General features: G+C 35.7%; 1 protein-coding gene across 1 annotated transcript in view; it reads right to left on the bottom strand.

The window, feature by feature from the left end:
• Window positions 1-223: 223 nt before the first annotated feature.
• CCDC39 (coiled-coil domain 39 molecular ruler complex subunit) overlaps window positions 224-12,891 on the bottom strand; it is a 75,824-nt gene continuing 63,156 nt past the window's right edge. The window contains exons 15-20 of the mRNA XM_079100867.1: window positions 4,512-4,671; window positions 3,978-4,084; window positions 3,086-3,226; window positions 2,780-2,959; window positions 2,550-2,635; window positions 224-948 (exon numbers count right to left, since the gene is read on the bottom strand). Of these exons, the coding sequence (XP_078956993.1) occupies window positions 801-948; window positions 2,550-2,635; window positions 2,780-2,959; window positions 3,086-3,226; window positions 3,978-4,084; window positions 4,512-4,671 (822 nt within the window). The 3' untranslated portion in view covers window positions 224-800. The remainder of the gene's footprint in view (window positions 949-2,549; window positions 2,636-2,779; window positions 2,960-3,085; window positions 3,227-3,977; window positions 4,085-4,511; window positions 4,672-12,891) is intronic.

The raw sequence follows: 12,891 nt of genomic DNA, 5'->3' as shown, positions 1-12,891 counted from the left end.
AATTCTAATAGCAAATCATATCATATCTAGCTTTCTCTAAATTGTTAATTAAATCAAGAAGATTTTTAAAATATATTCTTATTCTTTATACTTGGTTGGCTGTATCTTGAGAGTAAAAGATTTAATGTGTGTATTTCTTTCAAAGCCAAAGTAGAGTAATTCTTAGGAATTTAAGATATATTTTTTATTGATAAACTGAATTTCGTTTAGTAGTATTTTCTTGGGGGGGCGGAGGAGTTGGGATGTTATCTTTTGGTTACAAATTATACCAAAAGAAGAAACTGCCTTTAACAGATTTATTTTTCCCTAAAAGTCTCGGAAATATGTCTCTTTGAATAAAGAAAACCTAATATTGGGGTCTTCTAAGGTAAATGAAAATTTTCTTATTATGCACTGAATCTTTAGAAGTTTCCTCCTGAAAGATTGTTACATTAGAAATGTGCAGTTTCATGAAACAATGAAGCAAACCATTTTTTTAACACTACAAACATCGAAATTACAAGAAAAATACCATTTTCTCTGTACTTAGATAACATATCCTTACCAACAATCTGCTGTTATTATTCTCCTCCTCTATGCATAAAATAATAGGAAAACTAAGAAAATTACCTTTTTGTTTTATAGACTATCAGTTTTTGCATTTTCTACTGGATTAAAACTTTCGTCTAATCATTTTTTTATTTCTAATACTATTTCAGTAGTCCTGTTATATCATTATTATATGGAAACAAAAAAATAGAATGGGGCTTACTATGAGACTTTAGTTTTTGTATTTAAAATATGTGCAAAAGAGTTCAAATTCATTTGCTGCTCCTTTTGTTTTTATCACTACTAGAGCTACTAGTTGGCCTAGAAGTTCTGTCTACTGGTGCAGAGTCTGGGAAGTTGAGTTCTAATACTTTAATCGAAGTCTGAGAAGCAGAAACACTTGTGGAACTTGAAGATGACCTAAAAAAAAAATTATAAATTTAATGCAAATTTCGTAGCTGACCTGAAAAAAAAATATACTATGAAATTTAGCCCAAAATTTAGATTTGCTACAGACCCCTCTTATTATTGACAAAAGATGTCATAATTCTGTAATTAAAAAGATGGAGAAGTACATATTATTAATAGCACTGATAAATTTTTAAAAAGTATGACCATTAACTGATATCAAAAAACAATTTGGAAAAAGATGAACATAGATTCAATAAATAGCTAAATATGTTACTATATGAGAAAAATGTTTTCAACGTGCTATGGTTTGTATCTGGAATGTCCCACAAAAGCTCATATGTTGAAGGCTTTCTGCCCAATGCAGCAATTTTGAGAGGTGAGGCTTTGGTGAAGTGACTGGGTCATGAGGTTTCTGACCTCATCAGAGAATTACTCCATTGAGGAATTCATAACTGAATTGACTATTGAGAGGTGACAGAAAGTACAGGAAGTAGGAATGAATTCATAGGAGTGGATTCTTAGTAGATAGGTGCTCGTCTACTTCCCAGCCCCTTCCTTTCTCTGCTTCCTAGCCTCTGCAAGGTGAGCAGCTCTGTTCCACCACACTTTCTTCACCATGACACTCTGCCTTGCCACAGTCAACTCTCAACTAAACTTCTGAAACCAGAAGCAAAAATAAATCTTTCCTCCTTTAAGTTGTTTTACTTGGGTATTGTGTCATAGCAATGAAAACTTAACACAACAACTATAATCCATTTCTTAGAGTTAGAATCATTAAGTATTAAAGGTGTGCAGGATGGTAACAAAACAGGGGCAAGATTTTGCTGCTAAGAAGAGTAATCAAAATTATAGCTTATATAATAATTGAAGAGGAAAATGAGAGGAATGTTGACAGAAAATTGGGATCATTTGAAAAATAGCCATATAACTGAAATGATAGCTTTTTAAAATATATTTTAAGAAAGTACAGGGAAATGTAAGTAACTACTTAATATATTTATGTAGAAGTCAATTTTTTATACTTAAAACATTATCTTTTAGAATTCCCTTTTTCTTGGAATCTCTACATGGACAACAGAAGGTAATAAGTAGCTGCTGACTATAGGAGACTGGAAATTCTAAAATAAATAATTTTTTGTTTGCCAACAAAGCACAAGAGTACTGATTAAGCATCACCAGTGACAGAATTCTAAATAACAATAAACTGCAGAAGGGAAAAAACAGTTTCCTTTTTATCAGAACAAAGTATTCTAATTATGTATAATTTCACTATGCGGTTTTAATCACAAACCCATATGTCCTTTTATGGCTTAAATATTTCCCCCAATCCCAATGCTAGCTATAACCCCCAAATTTCATTCTGCTTTATCCTACTAAAATAGTTGTTAGTCACAGACCATGTGTCATAATAGGAAAGGTGACAGCAGAAGTCAGAGGGAAGTCTTGCTCTACTTCCTATTTCTACATGTGACCTGTGTGATGCTGGCATAGTGAGGTAGCTGAGGGTGAGGAGAGGGCTGGCTAGTCCAACAGCTGTGATAAGGAAGAGGCCGGATGCACCCAGGGTAGCAGCTGTGAGAGTTAAGATGTTTTATTAACCTTCCACTTACCTTACTGACAGTAGTGAAGTCTGTGAAGGAGATCTGGAACTCTGGCGACTGCCTCTAGTACCAGCTGTAGGTAGTTCTAACCCATTCTGGAAGAATATTTAATAGTAATCATTAGTCCTAACAATTTTTTAGAAAAAAATAATTTAATTAGTTTTGCTGTATTATAAATATTATAAAAATTTGTATTTTCATGGAGTATAGCATTTACTTATTAGAGAGTACTGTAATACCTGTTCAAAGTATGTTTGAAGAATCAGTCTGATCTCAGCATTTTCTTCTATGACATCAGATAACATTTCATCAATGACCTTGTGAAACTGTCTCTCTTCCCGAAGTTTAATGTCTTGTTCTTCTAGTGTTTCTTCTCTTGTTTCTTTCAAAAGACGGATTTCTTTTGTGAGTTTTCCACACTGTTGATAAATAATAATCAATTATTAGATAAACAGATTTTACAAAAATTTTGAAGGATAAAGGAGAATTTGGGTTTACCATTTGCGACTTCAAAAAACTAATTGGTTTAATAAAAATATCAATACCTGTTTAGTTACTCTCTCTAATTTTGGTTTCTGGTCCTCAATTTCTCTACGTAGTTGAAATGAATAAGCTTGCTTCTCTGATAATTTTTCTTGAACATTATTTGCTAAATGTTCTATAACTTCTAAAGTGTTTTTCATGCTCTGCAAAAATAATTAACATACTTATTGGTTAGAATAAAAACTGGCATTGCTTCTCATTTGTCAAGTATTTAATTTTAATTCATTAATTTTTATATATAATACATACCTAATCTATTGGTGCCTAAGTATAATGGTCCTGTGGACTAAATTTTCTATATAAATCCACTGGAAAGGATTTTCATGGTACTTAGAAAAATCAGCAATATAAATAACTTGTAATCATGTAATTTTATAAAGTTCGTAATTTATATTATTTGTTACATCTTTATTTCTAAAAGTTTTTTATATAGGGTCTGCTTAAGAAGCATATAGTTTTGTCTTTCAGTGACTTGCTTTATTTTTTGTTTGCTTTTTAAGTAAAGAAGACTTGAACCCAGGGCTTCATGCATGCTAAGTGTGACTTGCTTTAGTAACTACTTTCTGCTATTTTTATCTTTTAAATGTCAGGTAGCAATCTTAATGTGATTACTAAGGAATTAAATAAGAGTCAGAGGATAGATTATAATTGGCAGCTATGATTCATCAACAAACAACAAATGTCCGTGCTTCTCATTGGAATTTTAACTGATTTACTTAATATTTCACTTGTTTTCTCTCTTTTAAATGAGACTCTTATATCTCTTACTATCTACTTCCCTAAGGATGTACAAAAACTCTATTCTTTGTGTAAGATCGAGAAAATAGAAGTAGTAATAATGATAGTTGACCTTTATTAAGATACTATAGAGAGTAAAGGTACTATAGAATTTACCTGGATATCTTCTTGAAGTTCTCTTATTTGTCTTTGTTTATATCTGTATTTTTCATCAGCAGCTCTTTTCTGTTCTTCTAGTTGAATTTTTATCTCATATTCATCACCTAGAATTCATAGACTTTTTAGCTAAAACTTTCAATATGTACTATGTAGAAAGAAATCTTAAAGTATTACACTAAGTTTCTAACATGTTTTGTTATGAAAGGTTACATTCCTTGTATCTACTTGAGGAAAGGCAATGTGAGCATGTAGTAGCCATTTATTGCCTAGTCACAACACAGCAGCAATATGCTGCAATTTTTTTCAAATTTGATATTAATTCTCTAGGGAAGTAATATGCCATATACAAATAGAAACAATAAAGAAAATAACATTTTAACACACCAATTACAAATAAAAGGGAAAAGAAGGGTGATTGGTTTTTCCTACTCAATCAAACATAGTATATTTTTGTTCTCCATGTCTCATGACGTTCTTCAGGTTAAAATAAATACACACTTCATTGTACATATTTTAATAACTCCCACATACTAGATGGTGTCACTTTTTTAAAAGATTGTTTGTAATTGTTGTTGCAGCTCTTGAGCACTTGCAAGGTGTTTTCCAGAGCATAGATTTCTTTTTCAGCTTTACTGATCTTAGCATCCAAACTATCACCTTCCCTTTGAAGTTCTTCTTTTTCTTGAGCAGCCTATAAAGTATAGAACAGAACTAGTTAAATAAAGGTATTTATCAGGAAGAAAAATGTCTGTCTTTGAAGCAGAAAATAGTTAACTCACAACAATATCAGTGTACCTACCTCAGGGCCTACACATGGGACCAGGAATTTATTTCCTGCACTTGATTTAGAGTAAAAGACCAAATCTTCAGGCCTCCAAAATATGGCACATAGGATACAAAACCACGATGGGAATATAACTAGCCAAAGCTTACCTAAAACTAGCCAACAAAAAGTTAATCGTGTGTAAACCGTACTGAAAACAAAAATGGGGCTTACTAGAGAGGGGTGAGAAACTCAGTATTCAGTCTGAAGAATGTTTTTGACCTCAAAGAGGTTCAGGAACAATTTCTCATTTCAAATATTTGGAAGGAGTAAAAGCTGAACCAGGTATATCCAGGGAAATAATTTCCTCTGTATGTTTTATTATAATTTAAAAATAATTATGTAAAAAATAGAGATCATTGTGATAAATATAACTAGAAAACATGAAGTTTATAAATTGCTAAAAACCAAAATTTCCTTTGAGTGTACATATACAGGGAATTTTTACTAGGGTAACTATGCCACTGAGCTATACTCCCTATAGTTCAAAGACCCTCTCCAATTAAAGGTTCACAATAAAACAAAATGTACATTGAAAATTTGATTTTTAAGTCAAAATCAACATTTTTATTCAATCCCTAGATATATATATATATATATATATATTTTCAAACCAGAATTTGGTCAATGAGAAAGTCTTTTTTTTTTTATTGTAAACAAATGGGATACATGTTGTTTGTTTGTTTGTACATGGGTTAAAGGCATACCATTTGTATAATCATAAATTTACATATGGTAATGTTGTTTGATTCATTCTATTATTTTTTCCCTTCCCCCCACCCCACCCACCCTTCTTTTCCCTCTATACAGTCCTTTCTTCCTCCATTCTTGCCCCCCTCCCTAACCCTAACCCTAACCCTAAACCCTCCTACCCTCCCCTTATGTGTCATCATCCATTTATCAGCAAGATCATTCGTCCTTCAGTTTTTTGAGACTGGCTTATCTCACTTAGCATGATAGTCTCCAATTTCATCCATTTGCCTGCAACTGCCATAATTTTATCATTCTTTATCGCAGAGTAATATTCCATTGTGTATATATATATATATATATACATATATATAACCACAGTTTCTTTATATATATATATAAACTATATATATATATAGTTTCTTTATATATATATATAAACTATAACCACAGTTTATATATATATATAACCACAGTTTCTTTATCCATTCATCAATTGAAGGACATCTAGGTTGGTTCCACAATCTGGCTATGGTGAGCTCAGCAGCTATGATGTGGCTGTATCTCTGTAGTATGCTGATTTTAAGATCTTTGGGTATAGACCAAGGAGTGGGATACCTGGGTCAAATAGTGGGTCCATTCCAAGTTTTCTAAGGAATCTCCACACTGCTTTACAGAGTGGCTGCACTAATTTGCAGCCCCACCAGCAATGTATGAGTGTACCTTTCTCCCCACATCCTCGCCAACACCTGTTGTTGCTCCTATTCTTGATACTCGCCATTCTAATTGGGGTGAGATGGAATCTTAGGGTGGTTTTGATTTGCATTTCTCTTATTACTAGAGATGTTGAACATTTTTTCATATGTTTGTTGATTGCTTGTACATCATCTTCTGTGAAGTGTCTGTTCATTTCCTTAGCCCATTTGTCGATTGGATTATTTGTATTCTTAGTGTAGAGTTTTTTGAGTTCTTTATACATTCTGGGAATCAGTGCTCTATCTGAAGTATGATTGGCAAAGATATTCTCCCACTCTGTAGGCTCTTTCTTCGCATTGCTGATAGTTTCCTTTGCTGAGAGAAAGCTATTTAGTTTGAATCTCTCCCAGTTATTGATTCTTGCTTTTATTTCTTGTGCTATGGGAGTCCTGTTGAGGAAGTCTGGTCCTAGGCCAACATGTTGAAGATCTGGACCTACTTTTTCTTCTATAATCTGCAGGGTCTCTGGTCTGATTCCAAGGTCCTTAATCCATTTTGAGTTGAGTTTTGTGCAGGGTGAGAGACATGGGTTTAGTTTCATTCTGTTGCATATGGATTTCCAATTTTCCCAGCACCATTTGTTGAAGAGGCTATCTTTTCTCCATTGCATATTTTTGGCACCTCTGTCTAGTATGAGAAAGTTGTATTTATTTGGGTTTGTGTCCATGTCCTCTATTCTGTACCACTGATCTACCTGTCTATTTTGGTACCAATACCATGCCGTCTTTGTTACTATTGCTTTGTAGTAAAGATGAAGTTTGGGTATTGTGACACCCCCTGTTTCATTTTTCCTACAAAGGATTCCTTTAGCTATTCTGGGTTTTTTATTCTTCCAGATGAATTTCATGATTGCTTGCTCTATTTCTGTAAGGTACATCATTGGGATTTTAATTGGAATTGCATGGAATCTGTATAGCACTTTTGGTAGTATGGCCATTTTGACAATATTAATTCTGCCTATCCAAGAACATGGGAGATCTTTCCATCTTCTAAGGTTTTCTTTAATTTCTTTCTTTAGTGTTCTGTAGTTCTCATTGTAGAGGACTTTCACCTCTTTTGTGAGATTGATTCCCAAGTATTTTATTTTTTTCGATGCTATTATGAATGGGGTAGTTTTCATAATTTCTCTTTCTGAGGACTCATCACTTATGTATAAAAATGCATTGGATTTATGAGCATTGATATTGTAATCTGCTACTTTACTGAATTCACTTATGCGTTCTAAAAGTTTTCTGGTGGAATTTCCTGGTTCCTCTAAGTATATAATCATATCATCAGCAAATAGGGATAGTTTGAGTTCTTCTTTTCCTATTTGTATTCCTTTAATTTCCTTGGTCTGTCTAATTGCTCCGGCTAGTGTTTCAAGAACGATGTTGAATAGAAGTGGTGAAAGGGGGCAACCCTGTCTTGTACCAGTTTTTAGGGGGAATGCTTTCAGTTTTCACCATTTAGAATGATATTAGCCATGGGCTTAGCATAGATGGCCTTTACAATGTTAAGGAATGTTCCCACTATCCCTATTTTTTCTAGTGTTTTGAGCATGAAGGGGTGCTGTATTTTATCAAATGCTTTTTCTGCATCTATTGAAATAATCATGTGATTCTTGACTTTAAGTCTGTTGATACGGTGAATGACATTTATTGATTTCCAGATGTTGAACCAACCTTGCATCCCTGGGTTGAAACCCACTTGATCATGGTGCACTATCTTTTTAATATATTTTTGTATGCGATTTGCTAAAATTTTGTTGAGTTTTTGCATCGATGTTCATTAAGGATATTGGTCTGAAATTTTCTTTCCTCAATGTGTCTCTGTCTGGTTTGGGTATCAGGGTAATATTGGCTTCATAGAATGAGTTTGGGAGGGTTCCCTCCTCTTCTATTTTATGGAATACTTTGAGCAGTATTGGAATGAGCTCTTCTTTAAAGGTTTTGTAGAACTCGGCTGAGAACCCATCTGGTCCCGGACTTTTCTTTGTTGGTAGGCTTTTGATGACTTCTATTTCAGTACTTGAAATTGGTCTACTTAAATTGTGTATGTCCTCCTCGTTCAGTTTAGGCAATTCATATGTCTCTAGAAACCTGTTGATGTCTTCGAAATTTTCTATTTTCTTGGAATATAGATTTTCAAAATAGCTTCTAATTATGTTTTGTATTTCAATCCTGTCTGTTGTGATATTTCCTTGTTCATTCCGAATTTTAGTGATTTGGGTTTTCTCTCGTCCTCTCTTTGTTAGAGTGGCTAAGGGTTTATCAATTTTCTTTATTTTTTCGAAGAACCAACTCTTTATTTTGTAAATTTTTTGTATTGTTTCTTTTGTTTCAATTTCATTGATTTCAGCTCTGAGTTTAACTATTTCCTGTCTTCTACTACTTTTGGTGTTGGTCTGTTCTTTTTCTAGGGCTTTGAGCTGTAGTGTTAGGTCATTTATTTGTTGATTTTTACTTCTTTTATTGAATGCGCTCTATGAAATAAATTTTTGTCTAAGTACTGCTTTCATAGTGTCCCAGAGATTTTGATATGATGTTTCTTTGTTCTCATTTACCTCTAAGAATTTTTTAATTTCCTTCCTAATATCTTCTGTTATCCATTCATCATGTAATAGCATATTGTTTAATCTCCAGGTGTTGGAGTAGCTTCTGTTTTTTACTCTTTCATTTATTTCTAATTTAAATCCATTATGATCTGATAGAATACAAGGTAGTGTCTCTATCTTCTTGTATTTGCTTACATTACCTTTGTGGCATAATATATGGTCTATTTTAGAGAAGGATCCATGTGCTGCTGAGAAGAAAGTGTATTCACTCTTGGTTGGATGGTATATTCTATAAATGTCCGTGAAGTCTAAATTATTTATTGTGTTATTGAGGTCTATGGTTTCTTTGTTCAATTTTTGTCTGGAAGATCTGTCCAGTGGTGAGAGAGGTGTGTTAAAATCACCTAGTATTATTGTGTTATGGTCTATTTGGTTTCTGAAATTGAGAAGGATTTGTTTGACATACATGGATGAGCCACTGTTTGGGGCATAGATGTTTATGATTGTTATGTCTTGCTGATTTATGGTTCCCTTAAGCAATATGTAATGTCCTTCTTTATCCCTTCTGACTAACTTTGGCTTGAAGTCCACATTATCTGAAATGAGGATGGATACCCCAGCTTTTTTGCTGAGCCCATGTGCATGGTATGTTTTTTCCCATCCTTTCACCTTTAGTCTATGGGTATCTCTTTCTATGAGGTGAGTCTCTTGCAGGCAACATATTGTTGGATCTTTCTTTTTAATCCAATCTGCCAGTCTATGTCTTTTGATTGATAAGTTCAGGCCATTAATAGTCAGGGTTATTATTGAGATATGATTTGTATTCCCGGTCATTTGGCTCATTTTATTTATTTATTTATTTATTTATTTATTTATTTATTTATTTATTTATTTATTTATTTAGACATGACTTGGTTCTTCCTTTATTTGACAATTCCTTTAGGTTAATTCCTCCCTTTGCTGATTTGCTTGTTTTTCATCTCTTCCTCATGGAATATTTTGCTGAGAATGTGCTGTAATGCTGGCTTTCTTTTTGTAAATTCTTTTAGCTTTTGTTTCTCATGGAAGGATTTTATTTCATTGTCAAATTTGAAGGTAAGTTTTGCTGGGTATAAGATTCTTGGTTGGCATCCATTTTCTTTCAGGGCTTGAAAAATGTTTTTCCAGGCCCTTCTAGCTTTTAGGGTCTGGATTGAAAAATCTGCTGATATGCGTATTGGTTTCCCCCTGAATGTAATTTGGTTCTTTTCTCTCACAGCCTTTAAAATTCTGTCTTTATTTTGTATGTTAGGTATTTTCATTATAATGTGCCTTGGTGTGGGTCTGTTGTAATTTTGTGTATTTGGAGTCCTATAAGCCTCTTGAACTTGATTTTCCATTTCATTCTTCAGATTTGGGAAATTTTCTGATAGTATTTCATTGAATAGATTGTTCATTCCTTTGGTCTGTTTCTCTAAGCCTTCTTCAATCCCAATAATTCTTGAATTTGGCCTTTTCATGATATCCCATAGTTCTTGGAGATTCTGTTCATGATTTCTTACCATCTTCTCTGTTTGTTCAACTTTGTTTTCAAGGTTAAACATTTTGTCTTCCATGTCTGTGGTTCTGTCTTCCAGGTGTTCTATCCTACTGGATATGCTTTCTATGGAGTTCTTAATTTGGTTTATTGTTTCCTTCATTTCAAGGATTTCTGTTTGTTTTTTTTTTTCAATATCTCTAACTCTTTATTGAAATGATCTTTTGCTTCCTGTATTTGCTCTTTTAACTGTCGATTGGTGTGATCATTCAATGCCTGCATTTGCTCTTGCATCTCGTTATTTGCTTCCCTGATCATTTTAATTATGTACATTCTGAACTCCCTTTCTGTCATTTCTTCTGCCATGCTGTCATTAGATTTTATTGATGTAACATCTAGATTTGTTTGGAACATTTTCTTCCCTTGTTTTCTCATACTGTTCAGGTATCACTGGACTGCTAAGATATTCCAGATTTCCTCTATTGACTTATAATGTCCCTGAAGATTTCTAGTGTATCCCCTCTTAGCCTTCAGTAGCCTGAAGTCTTGGAGGAAATTGATAATGCGGTGCTCCACAAGGAAGCTGCCTCTCTAGGGGTGGTGGCCTTCCGGTGGGATATATTCCCTGCTAGTGGGCAGAGGTACCTTCAATTGCTGACGAATGGTCATCCAAAGGGGAACTAAGATGTGGGCTGATGCAAGGCCAGTTTGGGCCTGTGTCTCTGGTTTTACTGTCCTTGTGGGAGAACCTCACCCAGCAGGGAAGACTCACCCGGTGGGGAGGTCTCGCTGGTCAGTTCCCTCCTAGAGGTTTCGTTCAATTCACAACTACTGCCTGGGCTGGGCAGCCTTCTTCTGCAATGTTCCCAGGGACCCGGCCTACCTCCTGGTCTTAGAATTCTCGCCCTTCGCAGACGAGTCTCCTTAGGCTGCCTCTCCTCAGAGAAGCTGCCTGCAGTCCTGGAGCCTTCGCTCCGCCCCTCAGTTTGTCTGTGTGGCTCTTCCACCAAGAAGTCGCCTAAGTCCTGGGACCCTGCTCTGCACCTATTCACCTGGCTATGCGGCTCCTCCTCTGAGCAGCCACCTGGAGCCCCTTACAGTCGCTCCAAGTCCCAGTGACCCGCCACACGCCTCTTCCTCCAGCAGCCACCTGGTGTTCCGTGCGGTCGCTCTGAATCCAATTGACCCACCGCGCACCTCCTTGTCCTCCAGGCAGTCACCCAGAGATCTGGTGCATTCGTCACGAGTCCCAGGAACTCACTGTGCACTTCCTCCTCCCGACTGCCACCCATAGCCCTGGTGCAGTCACTCCGAGCCCAAGCGCCCCGCCACGCTCCTCCTCCGGACATCCGCCCGGAGCCCTGGTGCAGCTGCTCCAAGTCCAAGCTATGTGCCGAGCCCATGCTTCTCCTCCTCCTCTGGGCAGCCCCCGGTGTTCAGGAGTGGTCGCTTTCAGTCCAAACAGCTCACCGTGCACCCCCTCCTTTGGGCAGCCTCCCAGAGCCCCGGTGGGTTGCTCCGAGTCCAAGCGCTGTGCTGAGCTGCCTCCTCTCCGATGCTCCCAGTTGTCCAAGTTCACTCCTCCAGCGGGGGGAGGGGTGTCTTTGTCGGACAAATCTACTTCACAAAGTTCCCTGCATTCGGGGCTACTGCCCCATCCGGGACACCTCCCCAACGGAAGAGACTCACCCGGTGGCTTTGAGTTGGTCCCAAGTCTCTCTATATCTCCTCTTCTTGAGTCCTGAGTCCTGGAGCAACATGAAACGCAGCCACCCTCTAGTCCGCCATCTTGAATCTCCCCACCGAGAAAGCCTTATTAGCAATGCTTTAGTTCTTAACATTTTCATCAATATTTGTTTCATTATGCTTTAGTACGTAAGTTGCACATATTTTTAGAACAAATATAATTTTTAAAAAGCCACAAATGCTTGAAGAGACAGATGAACTTACCCTGATCTGAACATTACACAATGCACACATGTATGGAAGCATCACCTGGTAGCCCGTAAGTATGTACAAATTTTATATGTCATAGTTCAGAAAAAAGAAAGATAAAAGTTGTTAGATATGTTATACCTAAGCCCTTTAAGTTGTGTCTGGAAGGGGCAACTATTTTACTTAAAATATAAATAGCATTAGTGGAGGAAAAAGATGGAATGATTCAAAACAGATGGGTTTTAACTGTGGATTGACTACCAGTGAGTTCAGTGACATTAGTAAACCATTCTCCTCCTTGGAGCTCCATTTCTTTGTTTTTCAAATGAAGGAGTTAAATCTGTTCATCTTATACAAATTCCTGCTCTAAATCCATATATACCTTGAAATTCTAAAGTTTCTCCATCTGCTTCTAAATTGGAGATTATATAATGTATTTTTTATTTGGGGTTAGAAAAGTTGGTATTTTGAATCTTTAATAGCTTTCTAACATTTCAAAGCATTTTCAAGTACCTTAGAGTTGGACAATTTCACTAGATTATGGTCATAACTGTACTTATAAAGACTAAGAGGAACTTGGAGATAAGATTTGGAAGATACCAGTTCTTCATTGGTTATTGATTGTATTTTTCAGTCTGGTTTTTAAGAGTCAGAT

This window comes from Sciurus vulgaris (genome assembly GCF_902686455.1).
Source record: "Sciurus vulgaris genome assembly, chromosome: 10".
NCBI classification, from domain to species: domain Eukaryota; kingdom Metazoa; phylum Chordata; class Mammalia; order Rodentia; family Sciuridae; genus Sciurus; species Sciurus vulgaris.
This window is presented reverse-complemented; position numbering and strand designations above follow the sequence as displayed.